The sequence below is a fragment of the Hylobates moloch genome, unplaced genomic scaffold (assembly GCF_009828535.3).
Source record: "Hylobates moloch isolate HMO894 unplaced genomic scaffold, HMol_V3 SCAFFOLD_5, whole genome shotgun sequence".
NCBI lineage: Eukaryota > Metazoa > Chordata > Mammalia > Primates > Hylobatidae > Hylobates > Hylobates moloch.
Genome location: NW_026652280.1, coordinates 68,027,129 through 68,052,741, shown reverse-complemented (window position 1 = coordinate 68,052,741; position 25,613 = coordinate 68,027,129). Strand labels below are relative to the sequence as shown.

At 35.7% G+C, this 25,613-nt stretch overlaps 1 protein-coding gene across 10 annotated transcripts in view; it reads right to left on the bottom strand.

Moving 5' to 3' along the window:
- Nucleotides 1-25,613, bottom strand: part of ANKRD12 (ankyrin repeat domain 12) — a 149,083-nt gene that overhangs the window by 25,724 nt on the left and 97,746 nt on the right. For 8 of the 10 annotated variants that reach the window (XM_058438653.1, XM_032152799.2, XM_058438652.1 and 5 more), the window contains one exon: nt 3,150-7,873. In XM_058438653.1, coding sequence (XP_058294636.1) covers nt 3,150-7,873 — 4,724 coding nt within the window. Of the gene's footprint in view, nt 1-1,436; nt 1,619-3,149; nt 7,874-22,555; nt 22,844-25,613 lie in introns of those variants that run through there. The other 2 variants (XR_009213517.1, XM_032152808.2) reach the window with 2 other exon arrangements.

Below are 25,613 nucleotides of genomic sequence, written 5' to 3'. Positions count from 1 at the left end.
GAATCACAATGTGGAAAATTCTACAGACAAATAACTTACTGGAACTGATCATTTCTCAGGCCTCTAATTGCAGTAATTCATTTGTTTAATTTCTGCGTCCTGTGAACTGCTTTAAATTTAGCATGAGTTGTAGGTAGTTTGGTGCTGTTTTAGTTTTGGAAAACCATATAGGCCTCTAGCTATTTCAAGTAATGTAGAGGACGAATATCTACTGACACTGAGGTGCCAGAGAAGCTTCCTCAAGAGGGTAAATACCTGACCTGCATCTTAAAGGAACAGCCAGAGTTAGAGTTACTGAAACAAGTCATGGGGGAAGAAAGGAAAAGGAGGGAGGGAGATAATTCCCAAAGGAGAGGATGGCGTGCAAAAACAGAATGGTATCTGAAGACAACTCTAGGTTGGTGCAAAAGTAACTGTGGTTTTGCCATTACTCTCGTCATCCTCATTTCACACCATTTTGTCAAATGTGATGTTCTAAAAACTTAAGACCGCAGAACAGATCAGCAGGGGCAAAATGATGCAGGCTGCAGTCTACTCTGCAAATGTGCCTTTCTTAAAGTATGTTCCACACAAGATTGGGCCCACAATTTCTCTTACAATTCTTTACAATCTTACAATTCTGTAAAGATCTACAAAAATGCTTCCAAGAACAAGTTTGGAAAACACTGTATACTTGTATAAATGCACCCACTTAGAAAACTCCCAATACATCAAAGGTTCTGGTAAGTTCTGCAGTGAACCTATTTTTTAGATTAATAGTGCTTCCCAAACTTATTTGACCATGAATGCCTCCCCCATTTGCATAGGAGGTATTTAAATAACATGCTGTGGAAGAGGTATTATGTAGAACATGTTAGGGTTAAGTAATAGAGAACCATTAAAGGTCTGACAGCTTGCTGCTGTGTGTGAATAGACACTATGGGGACAAGATTGTAGGCAGGGAATTGAGTAAGCAGATTACTATCGTGTTGGTGTGAGATGGAGGAGGGAGTGAAGGAAATGGGTTCGAAAAATACTAGTGACTGGCCCAATAAACATAAACAAGAGGTAACACCTCAGAAGGACTTGAGGCTTAGTGTGAGAATGGGAGGGTGGTAAGAGACCACAGGAGGGAACAGGAAAGGAGAAAGAGAAGCAGGTTATTGGGTAATTTCAGCTCAGTGCTGACTTACTGAGTTTCTGAAGCTTATGGACATTCAGGTGGAGCTATGCAGTTACAAAAAAGAAGCCAAGGAGAGATATCTGGGCAGTATATTTAAATGTGGCAATCATTAACATAGATCACATATAGAAGAAAGGGAAAATCACCAAAGAGACATGGAGGCTTTCTGAGGAAACTTTCCCTCTGCTGTTTTCCTCATCTATCTTTTAAGTAAATCATGCTTGGAGATTTTGTCTTTCAATATCTGGGTCCCAGGAGTCTTGAGAATACTCACTCCCCTGACAGCTTCTCACGGATGCACTTTCCTTTTATCACCCACTCTTGGAACCCCTCCAAGATTTCTGTAGTGTGTAATCAGTGGCCACAGTAGAGACTAGGTTGTAACAAATCTCGTTTTCCTCCCTGTTCATTTGATTTTGGAGATTTGACCTGCAGTTTTACTCCACTTGATTTCCTCTGGAAAAATGGCAGCATTTTGGTTAAATTATGATTAAAGTCCTGGAAGGATAAACAAACTGACTCTGGGTATGTTTTACCACATTTACTTTTTATTTTTGTAGACATCTTGTTGGTCTTGAACTCGTGGCCTCAAGTGGTCTTTCCACCTTGGCCTCCTAAAGTATTGGGATTACAGTTATTGTCATCAGGCCTGGCCTCCACTTTACAATTTCTAATGGGTTCTATAATTGGATTACGTAAATGTGAGGAAAGATTACTCTCATAAAATGGCAATTAGTTGGCTGGGAGGAAACAACAATATGGATAAAGCCATATTGGAAAGTAAGAAAAAGAATGTAGTGCCCACAAGATTTTTGTTATTCTGGTCTTTATTATTTTTCAAACTAAATTTTAAACAAATGAGTTTCAGTCCAGAAAACTCACACACACAGCATTTTATGTACAAAGTCTGGAGTTCTTATTATTAGCTTGAATAAATATGACCCTTACAGCGATTTGCAGCTGTATAAAACAACAGCAACCACCTTAAATCTCTATAGTGTTTTAAAGTTTTAATGGGCTTTGGCATATACTATTTCAACCTGCTTTGAGGTAAGGTAGACATTTATTCTTGTTTTACAGATATGAAAACTAAGCATCAGAGATGGGAAATGAATTATTTAAGATCACACAGTGGGTCTGCAGCAAAATCCAGACTGCAGTAATATATGGGAATTGGAAATCTACAGTGCTTTCTATTATATTGTGCTGTGTTTTGCTACTTTAGTAATTCTCATTAAAATAAAAAATTAAAAAAACTTCCCACTACATCCAGGAATATTTCTCACCTCTGCTTTTAGTCCCTTTTAGAACAATATTTGATATAACTAAACTTCTAAAATAACTAGACATATCCCGAGAATTGTTTCAAGGAAGTCACATCACCTTTGCAAGAGTAAGACAATGTGACAGTACGAATATAACATACACACATTTATGTGTTTAACTATACAGTCTGCATATGTATTGTAAACACATAAATGTGTATGTTAAACACGTGCTTGTGTTATATTAAACACATAAATGTGTCTGTGTTAAACACGTTTGTGTTTTATTAAACACATAAAAGTGTTTATGTTACATTAAACACATAAATGTGTATAAATTCCTCGATGAATTTATACAATAAATGTATACATATATAAATTCAACAGATTGATTTAAGGCAGCAACCTAATATGGTTCACCTGAAATGATTTTTACTGAAACAGTTTATACAAAGTTCTAATTTAAATTTGTTCTTTATAGTTATACCTATATTTCAAGCCTATGTTACTACATATTTCGGCTAAAATTTCTTACTCTTTAAGGGAAAATAAAGTTGGGGAAAGAAAGAAACAAGAACGTTACTAGCTTTATATCTCTTGACTCATTAACAGATGATTTTGCTGAAATTATCTAATAGAAAACTTCAAATTACGTATGTGGCTAGCATTATACTTCTATTGGGCAGTGTTACAGGTGTATAGCAAGTGATGACATTACTTACTGTGGGAATACAAATCTTGCTTAAGGGGTTTCCATCCAGGAGATATGATCCGTTAAATGTTACATATTCGTCATAATACTGAGGTGCTTGAGGAATCACACTACACAGTAATTTGCGTTTTTCTTCTATTTTTTTCCTTATGTGCAAGTATTCAAAATATGGATTTGCTCTCTCTGAACTGTATGGCTGAATCTCATCTAGTTTTAGAGAGTCTACAATGGCTGCCAGAGATTGCTGAGCTTTCTCTTTTGCTTGTAGTAAAGAGGGACTCACTTGCACAGGCTGAGGTACACGTGACACTTTCCTTTTCCTTGGATGGTGAATTTGAGGATCATCATCTTCAGTTAATCTTATTCTTCCTCTAGGAGATGAGGATTCACTGTCTTTTTCTGATAATAGTGTACAGCTTGCAAGAATCTGTTTGCTTTGATTTGCCATTGTATTTGCTTTGTTTCTAGTCATTCTTTGAGGGATTTGGTTTTCAGTTTTATCATCTTCGGCATTTTCTTCTAATTCTACTTTAACTAACTGACCATATTTATGCATTTCTGGTTGAGCTGACTGTTGTGAATGGTTTTCCAGACTTGATAAAATGCTTTGTTGAGATTCTTCATCTTCTATGGAAAGCAAACACTTTTCACTTTCAGGACAATGTTTTGGATCTTGTTCATTTAGGTTTCCTTTTGGCATCCCTGCATTCATTTCACATAAATCAGAATCACACCTATTCAAATGAGTTAAAACCAAACTCTCCAGTTTGTTTTCTTTTTCATGTGAAATGACCTGAATATCAGTTGTGCTATTCTCAACTTCATGGCCACTGGAAGACTTGTAAGTTAGTTTGCTAAATGCATAATGTGTATTTAGCTGGGTAGAGGCATCACTTCCATTAAAGTCCTTTTCTGATGATAACACAGGTAAAGTATAAGCTTTCTCAAAGTTTGGTGATGCTTCTTGAATAGTGCTGTCAGAGTACACTACTGGGACAAAGGCATCTGTTTTTTGAACATCTCCTAGGACAAAAGTATTTTCTGTATCTTTTGTAGATTCATTATCAGTATCCAAAGCAGAACTAATAATCTGAACTGGATTTTTTTGTTGTAAAATACCCGGCTCTTGATTGGCAACATATGACAAAGACATATGTTTAGTAATTGATTCAGCATCTGAAAGTGATTGGCTGGGGAAAGAGCAAGGCTGCTGTGAAGGCATAAAGGATGCCGGATCCTGAGCGCAAGAGTTTCCTGGCAGTTCAGTCTGGTGCAGGGATAAAAAATCAGCATTTTCTTTCAATATTTTATTTTCAGAATTACAAAAACTCTGAAGAGAGGATTCTTGATCAGGTATGTTAGAATTTGGGCAGATAAAGTCTCTGGTGCTTAATGTCTCTAGTCTATCAACAGGCATCTCCCATGATTTATTCTGGATCACACCAACCTGACTAGATGGCTCTAAATGCACTGGACTGTCCATTACAGTGCTCACTGGGGCAGTATTCTTGATGAGATTTCTATCAGCTGAAACATATTTGCTGTTTGAAGCTCCAGTTGGAGAAGCTGCAAAACTGGAATGTATGTTAGACACATTTGAAAGGTCTCTTTCAGGCACATTTGAGAATACCTCAGGTTTGGGAGAAGGACTAGTATCTCTTGGCACAGTTAATAAGCTACCTTGATTGCTCTCTTCTGATATTGTTTGGAATTGTTTTGTATGTTCACAAATGACAGAAGGCATGCTACATCTTCGAACTTCTACGGTAGGTCTCCCCTCGCTTATAATTAGTTTAACATCTTCTACAGAAGATGACCTAAGATGGGATGTTGAAAGTCTGTTGGCATATGGTGGTTTAATCCGCTCTGGCAAGTCAGCCAGGCTGTCCAATTCCCTTTCATGAAGGGCAGGAGATTTGGCAACTGACAAAAAAGGTGACTGGGAAAAGGACATTTGGGATTCTGAACTCTCTAACATAAAGTCAGAGTCATACTCAACTGGAGGCCTTGGGGTTGTCACTGTAGTATGGCAGGAATCTTCTGAACTAGCAACAGAAATCATGGATACAGATCTGGAGCTGAGACCCGGCTTTTCATTTTCTGATCTAGGAGACCTGTTTAAGCTATTATCTGAAACAAAAGATGACTTCCCTAAAGTCATTACATTTTTGGTGTCAACAGATTGTGATCTGTTACTTACAGCATCTTTAGGTTGTTTCTCCTTGGTATATGCATCAGTCACTTCTGAACTCTTTGACCTAGTAAGTTCTTTATTTTTGGATTCAGTTGGTGTATGCTTTATTTTTTCTTTATCTTTTATTTTAAGCTCTAAACAGTTACGGTTTCTCAACCGTTCCTTTTCTTTTTGCTTAATTTTTTCCTTATGTTTTTTATGCCACTGTTCTATTTCTAGGTCTTTAAGGCTTAGCATTCGTTCAAAACTTGTCTGCATTAAATCATCATTCACTAACCTCTTTTCTTTAGGCCGGGTATCTTTTGATGCTGGTGATGACTTAGGTTTAGGCTTATCTGCTTCAGATTTTAGTTTGAGTAAGCTATTTAGTTGAATTTTATCTTTATGTTTGTCTCGTTCTTTGTATCTATCTATATCTTTATCTTTTTTATCTTTTTCTTTTCCATCTGGAGTTTTCAAAGGTTCATCTTTTGTTTTTTCTTTAAGGGATAAGGGTTTGTCATGTTGTGCTTTATTACCGTCTACTATACTTGATTTTTTTTCTTCCTGTATGTGTTTGTAGTTAGTTATATTTATACTTTCTTTATCTCTAGATTTTTCCTTTTTATCTAGCTCCCTGTCTTTTTCTTTATTTTTGCCTTTTTCTGATTTACTATAATCACTATTATCTGATTGTTTATTTTTTTTCTCCATCAAGTGCTTTTCTTTGCTTTCTGCTAGATGCCTCTCTTTTTCAGGCTTTTCTTTGTCATGTTTCCTATCCATCTTTTCTCTACTTTTCTCTCTGTCATCAGTTTTTTTAATAGCAGCAGTATTTTTGCTCTTCTCACCTTCTTTATGGCATTTTTCTGTGTGATGCGAATATAGCTTGTCCTTTTCTTTTATTTTATCGACACATTCACTAAGATCTAATTTGTCTTTTTCTGACTTATGCTCATGTTTTATCTTCTTTTCTTTTTCAGAGTTTTTTCTTTCCATCTTCTCAATGTCCTTTTCTTTAGTCTGAGATCGCTTCTCAGGTTTTTCTTTACTTTCCTTTATATGCTTTTCTTGTTTCTCAATGTCTACTTCCTTTTCCACTAAATGAAGCCCTATAGATTCCTCAATGGCACTCATACCCAAAGAAGTAAACTCTGAGTCTTTATCTGTGGGTATGTTTTCTCTCTCTTCTTTTAGATCTTTTATTTTTTCCTCCCTAAAAGATTTCTCGCTTTCCTTTTTAATCTTGTCTCGTTCCTCTTTAAAGTTCCTCTCTTTTGAGACATGCTTTTCCTTGGTTGATTTATCATCTTTGATGTTTTTTTCTAATTTTGATTTTTTTTCTAACGTTAAGGATTCATGTTCCATATTTAAAAAGAGATCTTCAGTTTCATCACTTTTAAAAAAATTCTCTTTCCAAAATTCTCTATCAAATTCCACACTCCTCTGCAGTTCTTTGGCACTATCCTTAGTTTTGTATTTTTCCTTTTCACCTTCGATTTCTTTTTTATGCTTTTCTTTTTCCCTCTCTTTATGCTTCAATTTATGTTTTTTTAACGTTTTACCTTCTTTATCCATTTTTTTCAGTGTGCAATCTGAATTTTCAAATGTTGGACTATGATCTTCATCCTTTATTTTGGCATTTGATTTTTCACCAAATTCTAAGTGAAAATCTTTCTGATGTTTGCTTTTTTCCTTATGCTTACAAGATTTTACACTTGAACTTTCTGGCAAGAATTCAGATTCTGTATTATCATACCGAACAAGATCAGGCTGTAATGACATTTCAGAACTTCCTGGTGATAAACATGTTTTAGTATGTTCTTGTTTTAGTGGTGTTGACTGTTTTTCACTTAATCCACAAGAATGTTTGGGAGATTTACCAGTGGAAATATGAAATAAATGTAATGAAGTATCATCTTTTGGGCTAAAAGATTTCCTAAAGTTCCCCTCCTCTCTGGTCTTTTCTGAAGAATCTAGTCCAGTATTTACTGTCAAGTTTGTTATTCTTGTATTTTCTTTTCCTTCCTTTTCTTGCTTTAGCTCTTGGTTCTCTTTATTTTTATTCTGATTTTTCAATTTTCTTTTAACTTTGCCTTTCTGTTTGTGTTCACCTGAAACTACATATTCCTTTTTGGTTTGTATATCAGAATTTGATGTTTCAGGGATGACAGAACATGAAGTAGAAATCTTTTTATTCTGAAGAGCTTCTTCATCAGAACTTTCAGTACTTGAATATAAGACCCTAGATGGCTTTTGTTTTTTACTTTTAAATGATTTAGGATAGAAGGCTTTCTCCTGTTTTGCAAATAAATGAGTTTTTTCTGCTTCAGGTTCATTTTCTTTTCGTTGTTCTTTCCTAAGAATATGCCTATCATCAATCATCTTATTAATTTCTTCATCATCATCATCTTTGAACTCATACTCATCAAGGGCAGATGGAAGAGGTGTTTTACTGGGAAGTATCTGTTTACTTTCACAGATGAGAGAGTCTTTCTCTGTTTCAGAGTCAATATTTTCATCAACACTAGAAGGATTTACAGATTGAGCCTCTTCGGAATCTAGAATAAAAAAAAGAAAACGTGGTATGGGTAAAAACACAATTGCCAGAAAAATAAATTTTTTTTCTGAGAAAAAGATACAGCTTACACAATAAATATTTCAAACAATTCATAATCACTTCAGATTTATACGGAAATAATGTAATGGCAGTATGTAAGAACTCTGATAGTGTTGTAGAACAGCTTTTCTAGAGAATATGCTTTATGGTGAGGCTCCTTTTGACACTTCTAAAAGCACAGTGTATGTTAAAATCACAATATATAATATAAAAATATAGTCCTGCAGTCAATATAGAAGCGTGTTATCTCTTTGATATACTGATTTCCTTTCTTTTGGGTGTGTACCCAGCTGAATCATATGGTAGCTCTATTTGTAGTTTTTTGAGGAACCTCCAAACTGTTCTCCAAAGTGGCTGTTTCTCACCAACAGTGTACAAGGGTTCCCCTTTCTCCACATTTATGCCAGTATTCATTATTGCCTATCTTTTGGATAAAAGCCATTTCAAATGGGGTGAGAGGAAATTAGTATACTGAAGAGATAACCTGCACTCCCATGTTTACTGCAACACTATTCACAATAGCCAAGATATGGAATCAATCTAAGTGTCCATCAACAGATGAATGGATAAAGAAAATGTGGTTCATATACACAGTGGAATATTATTCAGCCATAGAAAAGAATGAAATTCTATCATTTGCCACAACATGGATGGAACTGGAGGACAGTACTTTAAGTGAAATAAGCCAGACACACTAAGACAAATATAGTACGTTCTCACTCGTATGTGGGAGCAAAAAATTAAACTCATGGAAATAGTAGAATGACAGCTATCAAAGACTGGGAAGGGTTGTGGAAAGGGGGAGATGAGAGTTAATGGGTACAAAAATACAGTTAGATAGAATAAATTAGATCTAGTGTTCAGTAGCACAATAGAGCAACTATAGTTAATTATTTATTCCCTATTTCACCATAACTAAGAGAGGAATTAGAATGCCCTTACCACAAATAAATGATAAATGCTTGAGGTAAACCAATTACCTTGGTTTTTTTACACATTGTATACTTGTAGCAAAATACCACACACACCCCACATATTATGTACAACTATTATGTATCCATAATTGTTAAAAATTTAAAAAATTGACCAAAAATATATATATTTATATATGCATTTATATACATACACATTTATATATATAATAACCCAGGGGTCTCAATTAAGGGGAAACATTAGCTAGTAAAATGTTATATAAATTCTGCACATATGCACTTTTTTAGGAGGGAGAATATTTAACTCGAATAAGATCCTTTAATCCAAAACTGACTAAAGCACACTAACTTATAGGGTTTAATTATATAAACATCACAAATTATGTGTTTCAGAATATTTTTTGTATTTTTGGTAGAAATGGAGTTTCACAAATTGCCCAGGCTGGTCTTGAACACCTGAGCTCAACTGATCCACTCGCCTTGGGATCCCAAAGTGCTGGGAATACAGGCACGAGCCACTGCACCCAGCACCCAGCCCTGTAAATTCTCTTAAGGGAGTTAAACATAAACTGAGAGATCCATGGTTTGTCATTTGTGTTCCTGATTCAATTTGAAGCAATGCACTCCTATTCAGATATGCCTTTTTTTCTAATGGTTCCTTTAAAAGATGCCTACTTTTTTTTTTAAAGTAAAGAATGTAAATTCTAACGTAAGTAAGTTATCCTGACACTAATGTCCATGATGAAAGCCGAGAAATTTCTACAGGTGAATGACCCTCACCTGGCTCTGGATCCTGGGCCACACATGCTCATCAGACTCATCTCTCTGCACACTGGTTTCTCAGTGCCATCTGCCGTGACCCTGTGCTGCTCAACCAGAGGCTGGCCAGCCTGTGGGCCTCAGCAAAGACCACTACACCTCCATGATGCCATTTCACTTGCACACCACTTCCCTTTCTTTGCCTGAGCAGTCCCCAATTTTTCACTCAAGAACATAGATCAACCTGTTCCTGGACTCTAGTGAGGCAGTAACTCTTCAAAAAATGGTTGTTCTGCCTTTCTTAGTAGATGACTGCTATGGTGAGAAAATCACCTAAAATCTGCAAATCCTCAAGTTCCCTTAAGTAAAAAATGGCCATGTTTATCATAATAGTTATTTTCCATTTTTCCAATTTTTAAAGTCTCTGCTATCTATAACTAAATTTAAACTTGTATTTAATAAAACATTTTATATAATTATTTCTAACAAAATGCTCTTGAAAAATTTTTAATGTTGATCATCTCAATTTATTCTCAACAGTTTATTCTTATTTGGGAAACTAGGAAGGAAAGTGAGAAATAGGTTAAGCAACTGTTAAAACATTTTATTAACATTTTTATTAAGGCTTTTTCCTTTTTTCTTTTTTTTTGAGATGGAGTCTCGCTCCGTCACCCAGGTGGAGTGCAGTGGCGCGATTGTGGCTCACTGCAACCTCCACCTCCTGGGTTCAAGCAGTTCTCCTGTCTCAGCCTCCCAAGTAGCTGGGACTACAGGCGCCTGCCACCACGCTTGGCTAATTTTTGTATTTTCAGTAGAGATAGGGTTTCACCATGTTGGTCAGATTGGTCTCGAACTCCCGACCTCAGGCGATCCACCCACCTTGGCCTCCCAAAGTGCTGGGATTGCAGGTGTGAGCCACCATGCCCAGCCAACATTTTTCTTCTCCGTGAAAAAAAATTAAGCCCCATCTTATTATTTAAATGCATTTAAATACATTTAAAAGTTCTTGTACATCTCAAGGCGACTTCAGATATTTCCAACTAAGACTGTAACATTTAAAGAATGGTGAAAATGTATTTGAATTCTCTATTATCCTTAGGCTTAACTGTTCCCCTGAACCATCAATTTCCATCTTTTCTTGTATCCAAGTAGAACAGCAACCAAACGAAGCAGATGTGGCCGATGCGGGGAGATAACAGTATATAGTGTAAATCCCTCCCTCAAAATCTCTTAAAAAAGTAATAGGCAGAGAGGTGTTGACACATGACATCTATTCTCATGTTGACATTTGACAAAGTAATTACATTTCACATGCCTAATAAGAGACGATTTTAAAACATCTGAATTGTACTAATTATATATTTTTAGAAAATATGTTACTGTCACATATATTTCAGGAGTAGGTGATCATGATACAAAACTAAATATACCATAACTAAAAAAAAAAAAAAAACTTCTAGTCATAAGCCCCAGTCTTTACTTCCAATCTTTCCTCTGAAATTCAACTAACCTGGATATTCCTGGACTCCTTTACAACTACCTCAAAAACAAGACTGAAAACATTCAACTCATTACTTTTCCTTCCATAACTGCTTCCTCTTACTGCTTAAAGTCAGTATTCCTCACTTCCGTGGCACACCAACCAATCCAGCTATTCAAATTTTAAAATCTCAGAGCCATTTCAAACTCTCTCAATTCCTCCAACTTCCAAATTCAACCATTCGGAGTTTTGATTTCTAGACTCTCTTGTTTTTTGAGAGACAGGATCTTATTCTGTTGCCCAGGCTGGAATGCAGTGGTACAATCGTAGCTCACTGCAGCCTCCTACCTGGGCTCAAATGATCTGCCTGCCTCGACCTCCCCAGTAGCTAGAACTATGGGTGTGCGCCACCATACCCAACTAGTTTTTTTTTTTTTTTTGTGGAGATGAGGACTCACTATGTTGCCCAGGGTGGTCTCGAATTCCTGGCCTCAAGCAATCCTCCCACCTCAGCCTCCCAAAGTGCTGGGAATACAGGTGTGCGCCACTGCACCCAGCCTGGACTCTCTCTTAAATCCATTTTCTCTCTATTCCCACTACTGCTGTCTCAGCTCAGGGTCTTATCATTCCTTGGCTAGATCACCTTAAACAACGTGACCAGCACTATCTATCATTTCTCTTCCCACCTGAGGTCTCCCCACTGTAGGATAACATAAAAACTCCAACAATGATAAAAAACTCTCAAAATCTGTACCACCATCTCCACTATTACCACCATTTTCTTTTAAGGCTAGTCAAGTGAAGTAGTGGGAGTGGAGAAGCAACAAAGACATCTGTAACTAGTTGTAATCAATTAGTTGTAAACACCAATGGACTCAGAACAGCCACTACCACTATTTATTAAGCCCTACTATTAGTCGAGCAAGTAATATTTGGTCTTTACAACGGGTGTTATTACCCCCATTTAAAAGACAAACCAAGCCACTAAGTAGTTTTTCCAAGGCCACCTACTAAGAGATGCAGCCCAGAGTATTTTTGTCTGATTTCACAGTGTGTTATACCATGATTCCCCTCTTTGATTGCTTCTTGCTACACACATTAGCCTTAATAGTGGAGTACTTCCTCTTCCCCAAAATTCCATGCATATTTATGTGGGTTCTAATCAGTTTCTCTTTATTGTTTTCCAACTTTTTAGGAGATATTCAGATTAATGGTCAGAGAGAGGAGCAGTTCAGGAATTTATACCTATGTTAGTCCAAGTGCAATGGTGTTTACAACTAATTGATCACAACCAGTTACAGATTTATTCTTTTCCTGCTCCCACTGCTTCATTTGACTAGCCTTTTAAGAAAATGTATATATAGGAAGGGATTAGGGTAGTAATCTGTTGTGGGAAGCAAGACGGGAAGTAGACTGTCTTGAGAGTGTATTTCCATTGTAATTTACTTAGATTATGTTTATTTGAAGTGGTTTGGAAGGAGGTATAAAGTTAACCTCCCACTCACTCCTTGGGAACATCACTGGTTTAGAATCATTTCAAAGGTGTGCATTTCTACCACAATATCCCCAATGCATTCTATGTATTCTAGATGAGTAAGTGCTTAAACACACACATTATTTAGCTTTCTGTAAGCTTATCAAAGCATCACTTTATTAAGAGCACCATTTATAGCACCCAGGGAATGAGAAACTTTTGTATGTTATATATGTTCGGTGAAGGATGAGAGGGGTGAGAGTGTGGTTACTAAGGGAAAAAAGGCCCATTTACGGAATCTGGAAGTCTTCTGTAGAGAAGGTAACATCACTATGGTGGCTGTAAATTTCTCCTTTTGTTTTCCACATTATTCAAAAGTTACTTCAAATATAAGCCTGTGATCTATACAGAGGGACTTTCGTAATGTCTAGCACATACTAGGTGCTTAATGTTAAATGTACAATGAGTTTTAGAACTGTATTAAGACATCAAGAAATTAAGTGGGGGTGCTTATGGCAGGATAAGAGAGAAGTGTAGAAAGAGATACAAACATCAAATACAAATATATTCACTACATAATTTTGTGTAGTACCTAGGTGGCAACTACTGTCTGGAAAATTCACTGATGTTTCCTCTAAACTCAGCAATTTGAAGAGGTGCCAAACATTTCATCCATACGCCATGACTTCCCATACTAACTGCCATGCAGAGCACAAATCCAATGCTATTGGATTTGCTTCCCATGCCATCTATAGCTACCATATAGCTTGCGCTTTCACACACGTACTGACTTGCCTGTCTTTGTACACCGAGCTCCTGGTTTTCTCAGCTGTTGAACATTTTTGCCAAACAAAATTTCTTATTTTATACAATGGAACCATGTTTATATAGTGGTGTTTGTATAATTATTTGTATGTGTACTTTATGAATATAAAATAACTCAGACACAAGTAATAATACAATTAAGATAAAGGAGGAAATGATTAGGTAAAATGAATCTTTAGCCTCCTTCAGAAGCTCACTGAAAGACTGTTCAATTGTGAAGCAAAGGAAAATTAAAGAACGTATATGAAATACTTATTTCACTTAGAGAGATTGAGACACAGAGAGTCACTAAATCTGTCAACATTTTGAGAAACAGCAATGAAAAATAAGGTTTTAAAATTATGGACAAAATCATTATGTAAATGATTTTAATAATTGTACAGCAAGTTTATGTGAATATTGAGAGCCACGTTTCAAAAGAAGTCCGATGTTCATGTCAGTCTTGACAAAAATTAACAGAATTGATCAGAACCATTAAAATTACGATCTCCTGTTAAACCCCAGCAAAATCTCCACAAGCAAGTTCTTCTTCCCAACATTGAAATCACTACAGGTAAACTGTAAAAATTTGAAATAAAGTAAGAAAACACTTGAAAAAATGTGTTTTAAAAGAAACTATGGGTTGGGCGCGGTGGCTCATGCCTGTAATCCCAGCACTTTGGGAGGGCGATGTGGACCGATCACCTGAGGTCAGAAGTTCGAGACCAGCCTGGCCAATGCGGTGAAACCCTGTCTCTACTAAAAATACAAAAATTAGGCAGGCAAGGTGGGGGGCGCCCGTAATCCCAGCTACTTGGGTGGCTAAGGCAGGAGAATCGCTTGAACCCGGGAGGTGGAGTTTGCACCACTGCACTCCAGCCTAGGCGACAAGAATGAAACTCCAACTCAAGAAAACAAAACATAAAACCCAAAACTATGGAGATGCAATACTCAAAATCCAGACTCTGGGAAAATTTATCAGGGAGATTTATCAGGTTATTTCAACAGAAAGTTGCAAAAACATAGGAAAGAAAGGAGAGGGAATATCTAAAGATACTCAGATATATCAACCAATAGTTTTTTAGAACACATATTTCATGAGGCAATTAGAACAGTAACTAGATATTTTAAGATAATAAAAATTAATTAGCCTAGATATGGTAATATTGTAGTACACTTAATCACAATAAGCAGCAGCCCTATAATTTAAATTTTTTTAGATAGATCTCTGTCCGTTGCCCAGGCTAGAGTGCAGTGGTACGATCACAGCTCACTGTAACCTTGAGCTCCTGGGCTCATACGATCCTCCTGCCTCAGCCCCTCAAGTAGCTAGGACTACAGGTACACACCACCACATCCAGGCTTTTTTTTTTGGTAGAGATGAGGTTGGCTGTTGCCCAGGTTAGTCTCAAACTCGAGGCCTCAAGCGATCCTCCTGCCTCTGCCTACTAAAGTGTTGGGATTACAGGCATGAGGCCGAAGATCTTAAATTAGTTAATAGTAGGCTCTATGGCAAAACAAACAAACAAAATCATTAATTTATTTCATTTTCAGCATCCTTTTTGCCCAACAGAAAGTGTAACAGTCAAACATAATGAAGAACTGTCTTGGCACACTTCAAAATAGGTGTAATTAAATCAAATAAATGTATACAAAATTCATATTCCAGTTACATGCTAACAGCAGGCTCATCTGACTGAACTTCCTATACTCAGTAACAATCAGCCTGGTATAGTGCAAAGTCACATCGGTTCTGGCATTAGCCCTAGGTTCAAATCTTTGCTCTGCCATGTAAAAGGTCAGTAATATAGTATTAGGAATTAATACTCACAGGACTGTTGTAAGGATTAACTAATTTATGTAAAGTGCCTGAAGTATACCTGGCACATATACCATGCATGTGATAAATAGTAACTCACTGCCTACAAAAAAGAATGTATCATGTAAATTAAAAACTTGTAAATAACATACTTTTGACATCAAATACTGCCAAATTCAATAAAGCACATATGTCAATCTTAAAAGGCCAAAGTCTAATCCTTTCTTTGTTTAACGATGTACCATAAGATTGAAGACAAAAAGATTCAAGCTTGCTCCGGGCACTTATTTCACTTATTACAGGGCTACAATGGAAATATGTGGTCCTTTAGAATAAGGACAATGGAAACCATCGGTCTTTCAAATAAACAATGGAAATATGTAGATATAAACTTTTCATGGGCAGGGAGGGAGAGGTGCAGGGAGGCGTGAGGGGAAAGAAGCAGCAGAGTGAACCAAGAAACTTATTTATCTCATATTTCATGTATTAGTGTTTGCTGGAATTTATACTTTTATTATAAAAGTACTAGTCATAATTGACAGTTATTTGTGTAAAATATTTTCTAGCACTCCTTAGAAGGGAAAGGAAATGGAGTGGAGATAGCAAACAGGGGAGGGATACAATAATATCAACTTTGTTGCATTTGCTAACTACAATTTAATGCCAGTATATAAGTTTTAAAAGTTTCTACAGCTAAGTAGAGAACTTTTCACTGAAAATAAGCCTTAGTAAAAGGTTAAAATACTGTATTTATGCAATTCTATAAATTGTCTCATTCATCTATGTCCATCTTACATGTCTAGAATACCACTATGTAATGCTAATAATACATCTGTCAAGACCATAAAACTAGTAAGTGGCAGAGTTATGTCTTCAAATTCAAGTTTCTATGACTCCAAAATTGGTACAACCATCAAGCTATGTTACTTCCTAGTATATAAAAGACACCAAATATAGGTAAGACAACTGTATAAACATCCAATAAAATGATGCCATCCATACTTTGTGACCTTTCCGTAAGTACTTGAATATCTTCTATCTTTATTTCATGATTGAGTATATTGACAAAACAACCCTGCCACAAAAATCTAGGCTCTAGAACAAAGTATTATTTTAAATGAGATTTACTATTATTGATTTACATAAGTGTTTGAGTTTTAAGAAAACAAAATGCTGTGAAACATACTCACCTGAGATTAAAATTGAATTTCAAATATGATTTGTGTTTGTCTATTCTTTACCTGATTCTGATATTCACAACTCAGACATAAATATTTTGATTTACATATAAACTATTAATATAGTTTATAAAGAAAAAAGTCATGCCTTGACCTTAAACAATTACAAACTGGTGATTATAAACTGGTCTTTTTATTTTTTTGAGACAGGGTCTAGCTCTGTAGCCCCGGCTGGAGTGTGGTGGTGTGATCACAGTGTTCACAGCTCACTGTAGCCTCAACTTCCTAGGCTCAAGTGATTCTCCCACCTCAGCTCCCTAAGTAGCTGGTACTACATGCGTGCCACACCAAGCTTGGCTATTTTTTTTTTTTTTTTTTTTGTAGAAATGGGGTTTTGCCATGTTGCCCAGGCTGGTTTCAAACTGCTGGTCTCAAGTAATCTGCCCGCTTTGGCCTCCCAAAGGGCTGGGATTCCAGGTGTAAGCCACATCTGGCCAGGTATTCTTTTAACAGTAGGATTATTACTAAGAAAAAACTATCTTTACATTGGGAACGGTATTTGTTTATATGGCTTTTTTTATTCAGATGGGCTAAGTGCATAAAAAAGTCCTAAGCTATATTTTAGTGGTATTTTATTTTAAAATAACATTTATTGTGCTTTTTTAAATAAAACTTCATGTTAGAAAGTCAACAAAAACAGAGGGATGGGTAAAAGAAAAGAATAAACGCTAGCTATAAAATAATCCCACCACCCAGGAGAAACATTTTTAATAGCTTAAAGTATTACATTTGATTTTATCTGAATTTAATTAACTTGGAAATAATAAAGAGAACTTTTAAACCTTAGGCTTGTCCTCTTGGCCCTTTTAAATTATCTAATCTACCACTGTCATTTCAGAAAGCATGCTTATACTCCATGAGGAGTCCAAAATCATGCTATTATTTTAGCCTGCATCATACTTACTGGAATTTTTGTCTCTGTTCTTGTTCATCAGCACAAAATGCCATCATATCATCAACAGCATGACACAATGAACTCTCAGAATCGAAATCACACAATACGAGTACTAGGAACTACTCTTTTCTTGATAACATTCTTCACAAAGTTCTCTGAAATTTTGTTCTAAAATATGTCAATTGCTTGTTGCTGTCATTCTGGATTTTTTTAAATCAAAATCTTGAGTTAGAGCTGGGCAAAGTAGCACACATCTATAGTCCCAGCTACTCAGGAAGCTTCGACAGGAGGATCTCTTGAACCCATCAGTTCAAGACCAGCCTGGGCAATATAGCAAGACCTAATCTCAAAAAAAAAAAAACAAAAAAAAACAAAAAAAAAAAACAAACAAAAAAACAAAAAGAGTTAAGTCTCCATGTCATTTAGTTTTATATTTTGTGTCACTAAAAAGCAATATATTTGAGTAATTTTCCAGAAAAAGAATAGAAAGTATATCCAAGGATGTTTTTAGCCTTTTTACCTGATTGATGGTCGGCTGATGACAGCATTCTAGGTTTAAAATAATTCCCTTTGATCTAAAAGTAAGTCTTTCTTCAGTTAAGAGACACTTTCATTCATTCATTATTTTGAGACGGAATTTCGCTCTTGCTGTCCAGGCTGGAGTGCAGTGGTGCAACCTCGGCTCACCGTAACCTCCGCCTCCCAGGTTCAAGTGATTCTCCTGCCTCAGCCTCCCAAGTAGCTGAGATTATAGGAGCCTGGCCAATTTTTCTTTGTATTTATTAGTAGAGACGGAAACTGGTTTCACCATGTTTGTCACGCTGGTCTTGAACTCCTGACCTCAGGAGGTCCACCCTCCTCAGCCTCCCCAAAGTGCTGGGATTAAAGGCATGTGCCAACGAACCCATCTCAAGACACTTTGTTCAATTTAGAAAACTATCTTCCTAACATTTTCATTTTGTAAGATAAATAATGTATGTTTTGTCTATTTTTTAAAAACCATTTTCCTCATATTTCCAACATCTGTTTTCTACATGCTTCATATGTCATCAAATTAGATCTTCAGCAATGTCTAGTCTATTCTTTAGTCCTTGATAGAATATTTACTTTAGTAATCATATATTATCTTGAATTCCAAGGACTTTCTTGGTCTCTGATTACCCTTTTTCACTACAGCTTTTTGTTATGGTTGGTGGATCCACTGCCCTCTGTAACCTCCGAGGATACTAGGAACTTAACCCTTCTGCTTCCTACATTATTTATGTTCGAGGATCAACGGTTCTGTTTGTTCATTCTGTCCCTTCTTATCTGTCATTCACTTGATTTTCCTCAAATCTCTGGATTTCTTTTCATATTGATACAGGGAAAAACTCATTTTTCAGCAATTTTGTGGAGTCTCCTCTGAGTGAGAGTCCTGTCAGCAGTGATCTCAGCTGAGTCTGGTTCCCTGAACCAGCTGACTCTGAATTTCAGAGATTCTCTGGGACATCATTGGGAGGAACATTTCACATCTGCAGCAAGACTCTATGTCTCCTATTGAGTGGTTCCTTTGTTACACAAACAGCTCACTAACTAAAACTAACGTATTCAAGAATTATGTACATGTAACTGTTATTTATGTTGCCTGAACAAGTAACAGAAAAATGCACTTGCACTTTGGGAAACAAGTCTTTACAGCTTTCACATCCCCAAACTGATTGAGCCAGGTAGCTTAGAGACAGGAAAATAAAATATGAGGTAATTTTACATAGTCTCTTCTAAATTTCCATTTCTACATCTCAATTTTCTAAAGTAAAGGTTATGAATTTTAATTCTACTTTACAAAAGAAAAGTAGTCATACACATCTATTCAGAGATAAGTATGCCAGGTAAGAACTTATTTTCATTGTATTACTATAGTATTACATATTGGTAAGAGAATTACAGTTAAGACTTTAAGTGTGAGATGGGGAAGGAAGAGAATATAATCAATAGCTGAAAATATCTAAGTCTAAAAGCAAAATCTACATACAAAATAAAATCAAGTACCACAGCACTCTATGTACTCCCCTCAATCATACAACGCCTTTCTACTAAATTGTCAGTAAAATATAATTTGATTCTATAAATATTCAAGGATTTTTCGTCTGAAAATAAGACTTGTATCACTACAAAAATTTTGATGTCGCTAAAGAAAACTGACAAAATTACCCAGTCTCGGCTATTCCATCATAAATATATACATTACATGGAGGTCCTTTTAACCCACAGCTAGATAAAACATTTTTCTGCAGACAGGATGAGATAGCTAAAGCTGAACTCATTTGTTTTGTATGCATATATAATATTTTTAAGCCAAAGGTCATTTTTTGGTGTTCTGCCCAAATGTACCCTTTATGGAGAGTTTTAGTCTTATATAGTCAGCAATATCTCACTACTATAATTATGTGACAGACTCACTTTAAGTTGCTAGGCACTGGTAGAAATTCAGCTTCTAAGGAAAACACATCAAGTTAATATTCTAAACAAAAAACCTATTAGCTTTGGTATTTGCAATAAATAACTACATTTTTTGGGCAAATACATTTGAAATTTGTCTACTATATTTATATGAACTTCAAAGAAAGATACTTAATAGTCTTATGTACCCTAAAGTTTAAAGACTTACATTAATTTGCAGCCATCCAGAAACCCTGCAGCTGCAAGCACAATTTGCCATTTATTTTTCTGATATGTGTGTGTGTGTGTATGTGTGTGTATATACATATGTGCAAGACAAAGATATTTTGACTTACAGACACTGCTAAAAGTGATTTCTTACAGTGTATGTTAATTTAGGTATTTGCAATTTCTTTCCTTTTTTCCTCTAGGTAACATTGACATATATTTTTCTTTTGAAAAAAAAAAAAAAAATCTACCTGGAATTTAAAACTCTTAGGCTTTGGAGCTAGGCTGATATAATTAATTTATATCTGTATGTGTTCTGTTTGCTTAAGACAGAGGTAGAAGCAAGTTGGTGATATGTACATTTAAAAAGTTTAAAAAACGAAGATTCAGAAATCTGTGGGTAAAGCACACCACATACGTTACAAAGCAGAGGAGGAAAATTAAAGCATGCAAAACACTTGAAGTGTTCATTAAAGAATACCTCATGCCTATCACGCTGTATGCTCAGCCCTCTGCACATAATAGATACCTAAGTGCCTATTTAATTTTTCTAAGCACTCACATCACAGGGATACGTGACAAAGGTGCTGAACACCAAACATGATGCTTGCTGCTATTCAACAACCTCAGAAATAGGCTTAATCAAGGAGGTAGCTAACAGTCCTGGTTAAATAAAACAAGGTTCTTGATTTACAAATGGATTGCAATTTTTTTGTATGAGGCTTGAACTATTATCTAATAAATACACTGGAAGCTACTAAGACGTCATTTAGAAAGGACAAAAATAAAATACTATTTACATTTTAACTACATGTTAAATGAAAAATCTTTTATTATAGGTATACTCATATGCAAACTACTCTATAAAATGCTCTATCAAGTCTAGATTCCCGATGATCAAATTTATTGATATATATATTTGGACATACTAAAAACACCCGATGTAACCTCTTCTTGTAGTCTTTATGCTTCTAGGTTAAAAAAATTTACTTTAAAATTTCCTAAGCTAACGCTTCTCCCTACTTATGGTGAACTGTTAACATCACATAATCCATTTGATAAAAAATTCTGGTACATTTTGACTTAAATAATTTTTTTTGGATCTCTTGATTTATTAACTATTAGAACTCCATTGTAAGTATGTACCAACAGTTGTATTTTCATAGTTCCTGAAATATAAAACTGAGGAAATAAGTTGTACAAATTATGACAATATATTTATAATAGTACAATTTACTGTTATAACACTGAGAAAAGTAGGCTTCAAAGTCTTGGTCATTTTATTTTATGACACAGAAACGCACTCAGTAAACCAGTGGGTAACAACATATTACTGTAATTTCAAGTCTCCTAATCTGTCTTCAGTAAGCTCTAATAGTAGCTTGTCTATTTATTAATGGAGCATTTTTCTTGATTAAGTTGAAGTATGCAAGTGAGGAGCGTTTATAGGAGCCACTTAATAAAGCCAGTTTACTGACAAGGTAAGGTAGAAAATGGTGAATAGCTCTTTTGACAATGACTGGCATTTTAAACTTTGTTCATTAGACACTCTAAGTAATAAAACCAGTGTCTGGCAAAGTTGTTAACAAAACCTCTACTTTGGCAATTAATGAGTGTCAGTAAGTATGCGGGAGGGGTGTTATGTGACAAGTTACCCACTTCTCCATTTCCATGATTATGGTTTATGAGCAAGATCTGGTTTTCTGAATATGACTGAGTTCTCGCACCGTAGCAAGAAGCAATCATTTGTAGCAAACACTATTGCTGGACAGAATTTCTATACAGAATTTCTAACATGGACTTAGACTAAGGGAAAAAGGCAGAAGTTAGGGGAAAAAAGACTAAAGAATTATGCAAATCTAAAAGTGCCAAACATTTATACACAAATAAGCTGTATTAACCAGGACATGTATGCCTGAAACAATATCGTCTGATACACATGACATAAAATTGCTACTCAAAGTGTGGTCCATAAAGACAGGCCAACCTGCAAATTGTTTATTACTAAACCATCATAAAATAAGGAGCTGGTACCAAACATGCAAATCAATTACATCACAAAGCACACTACTTATTTTAGTGGACACTTTTTTCCATAGTATTTTTTCCTTTCTGATTAAGGAAGCAATGCACTGACAGACATTCTGGCACAAGCTCCTTATCTTGAGGGCTGGTAACAAAGTTAATGGAAAGGCTACTCTGAGTAGCACCGGCATAAAGCACAATGACTAATGGAATAAACCACATTTAGAATGCTACATACATGATACCCTCTTAGTTACTCCAAATTTATTAAGTTCTGAAATTAATAATCTTGGTTATTCTTTAACTTTCAACACTTAAAGTGTATCTGTCACATAGATGATGTGCTATATTATTAGATAATACTATCCGGCTTCATATATGCAAACATCTATGGGCAGTTATATGATTATATATTAGTATGTTCTGAATTTAGACTGGATGAAGTTTGGTACAGTTAAATCTAACAAGGACCTCATGTTAATTAAGTAATAAATTTTGGGTATTTTCATCAGTCTTTTTCAGCAACTCCAAAATCTTTATATGATACTTACTGATGATTTTTGTATCATTCCTTGAGGGACTTTGACCAAGCAATAATTCAGGCACATTCACCATGTGGAAAATAAATATTCTGAAAAATCAATACATAGCTGATGAACACATGAAACAATCAAGATCAGTGAAAATCAAAAAGGTTCTAGAAGGTGTGTTCTGCACTAAACAAACATGTAAGTTCAAATAAAATATCTCCCTTCTTCCATGGGAAAATTTGTTGCAGCACTTCTTTCTAAAAGCAAGTTTATAACAAAGCTGCTTTTCATAGCTACAATTTTCAGAAGCAACAGCAATTAAAAGAACTAGTAGCGATTTTTGAGATTTTTTAATATCCAGAGGGCAGCCAAATATGTAATATTTAGAATAGCATAACAGTTAACATACCATATAAACATTTTTTACCTTTAAAATCTTATTTTCTTTCCTTTGAGACAGGGTCTCACTCTGTTGTCCAGGTTGGAGTACAGTGGTGCAAACACAGCTCATGGCAGCCTCGACCTCCCAAGCTCAAGTGAACCTCCTACCTCAGCCCCATCCCGAATAGCTGGGACTCCTGGTGTGTGCCACCATGCCCTGCTAATTTTTGTATTTTCTGTAAAGATGGGGTTTCACCATGTTGCCTGGGATGGTCTTGAACTCCTGGACTCAAGTGATTCACCCGTCTCGGCCTCCCAAAGTGCTGGGATTACAGGCGTGAGCCACTGCACCCAGCCTTAAAATATTACTCTCTTACTTTCTCATGGAAGTTAATGCAATTTCAGCTATTATAATCTTTATTCCAGTTTAGACTGGATGAAAATGTTCAAAGAACTCTCAGCTTTTAGCTGGAAGACGGACTTAAAAATATTTTGAAAGCTGAAATTGACAGGAGTCAATTATGTTTTATGTTTTCTCCATTTTCTTAATCAGCTGTATCCTCAGTACCTAAGCAATGCCTAATCTATAATGAGTGCTCAAAAATAGCTGTTGAATAATTCAAAGAAGGAAAAGGAAGAAGAGGAGTTTAGATGACTCTCGAGTGTATGACTTATATGTGCAGATGAATGATGTTACACTAATTAAGATAGAACACGAAGAGGAGGGTAATGGTGGGGGTATGCTGATTTTTACGATTTTGCTGAGGAAATCCAGGTGGAAATATTCAGAGAGCAGCCAAATATGTAAGTTTGAAGCTTAAGAGAAATGTCTGAGATAGATGTATTTTAAAATCATTATATAAATGGTAGTAAAAATTCTAAGTGTGGGTGAAATTTATTTGAGAGAGTATGCAGCATGAGAAGAGGGTCCAGAAAGTAAAAATCTTGGGAAAACCAACACAGGGGTGTTTATGGAAAGGAAATGAGAAAGCTACGAAGAATCTAGGAGGAAACTGAGAAGGAATAGTCTGGGGAGCTGGACGAAAGCCAAGGAGAACTTTGTCCCAGGAACCAAGGCAAGAGAATTTTAGGAAGAATATGGTCAACAATGTCAAATTCTATGGAGAATTTCAAAGGATAAGGACTGAAATACCACTGAGGGATCTGGCAGTGACAGCATGTGCAATCTTAGCAAAACTAGGTTCCATGTAGGAGAGTCAGTCTACAATATACCTTAAGAGGCTTAGTTGTAAAGGGAAGGGCATAAATGATTAAATAAACAGGGATGCAGGGCAGGAGAAGATTTTGTTGAGTCTTGTAAATATGTGTGTAAAAAAATTATCAGTGACTGTGTCCAACTGTACTTTGACCTTTCCATCCAAATCATCTCCTCTGCCACTAGCTACCTAAGACACGTCTCCTTAATGGTCCGGTATACATCCTTCCAAATTTTGCTCCATGCTAATAAAATTTTACATGAACATGTACATACATAAACATACAGATTTTAAAAACACTTCATTTTACAAAAATGAGATATAACTGTTCTTGATTTTTTGAACTCAACAATACCTTATAAAAATGTCTTCAAGTAACCCTACAACTCCAAGCATGGCACTGACATGTTTTTTCATGGCGGTGCAATAGTTCATGGTGAGGCTATACATTGATTTAATCAACCAATCCCCTAGTGATGGCTTTTTTGCCCCTAAAAAGAATGTTACAATCAACATAGGATACTCCCACAAGTTCGACTGCTAGATCATGAAGCATGAGTATTTTTAAGAGCATTTTTGTGATGGTAAATTTTGTACTTACACAAAAGTGGACAGAATGTTATAGAGACAATTTGTCTCAGCTCCAGTGACCATCAATCTTTGACCAATTCACACCTCCATTCGCCCCATCCCTGTATCATTTTGAAGGTCTTGTTCATATCCTATCATTTCATTGATAGATATTTCAAGTATGTATCTCTAGGACTCGAGTTTTGTTAGCTGTTGCTAGACTGTTTTTCAACAAGATGGTAAAATTTGCATAACCTCCCTTTTTAACTCTTTCCTTATTAGGTAACCACTTTATAAGTTGTTGGTTTATTCTCCCACTTTTTCTTAAAATGTGTAAGAAAATATATGTATTTATATGCTTTTAAAATCTTTAAATGTTTGCAATTATCCTTTTACCCTGACAGGTGAGTAGTATCTCAGCCAGGTACAGGATTCTTCTGTTGCAGTTCTTTTCTCTCAGTAGTCTATCTTCCACTATTGCAAATCTGAAGTCCAGTGCCAACCTGACAGTATTTCTTTGCCCATAACTTGTCACTTCACAGCTAAAGAATTTGGCCAATGTATGTCAAGGGGTATGTATGTGTTTTCATCAAGTCAATCTGAAGCTCAGTGAACTTCAAAACTGATAGGCTTTTTCGGCTCAGAAAAATTTTCTTCTATTATTTGCATAAATATTATCTATCTTCCATCTGTTTTTCTCCTTTTTAAATTCCTATAACTATTATTCACTTGTTAGCTCTGTTATGTCTCCTGGATCTATTCCTTAAGTCTTTTACCTTTTCTTTCATGATTCTCTTTGTATTTTTGCTCTATGTTTTGAAGATTTATCTTACTTTATTTTTCCAGTCTAATAACTGAAGTCTCCAGTTGAATAATTTAAGTTCTCCACAGTGACCATCCCCCACTTCATC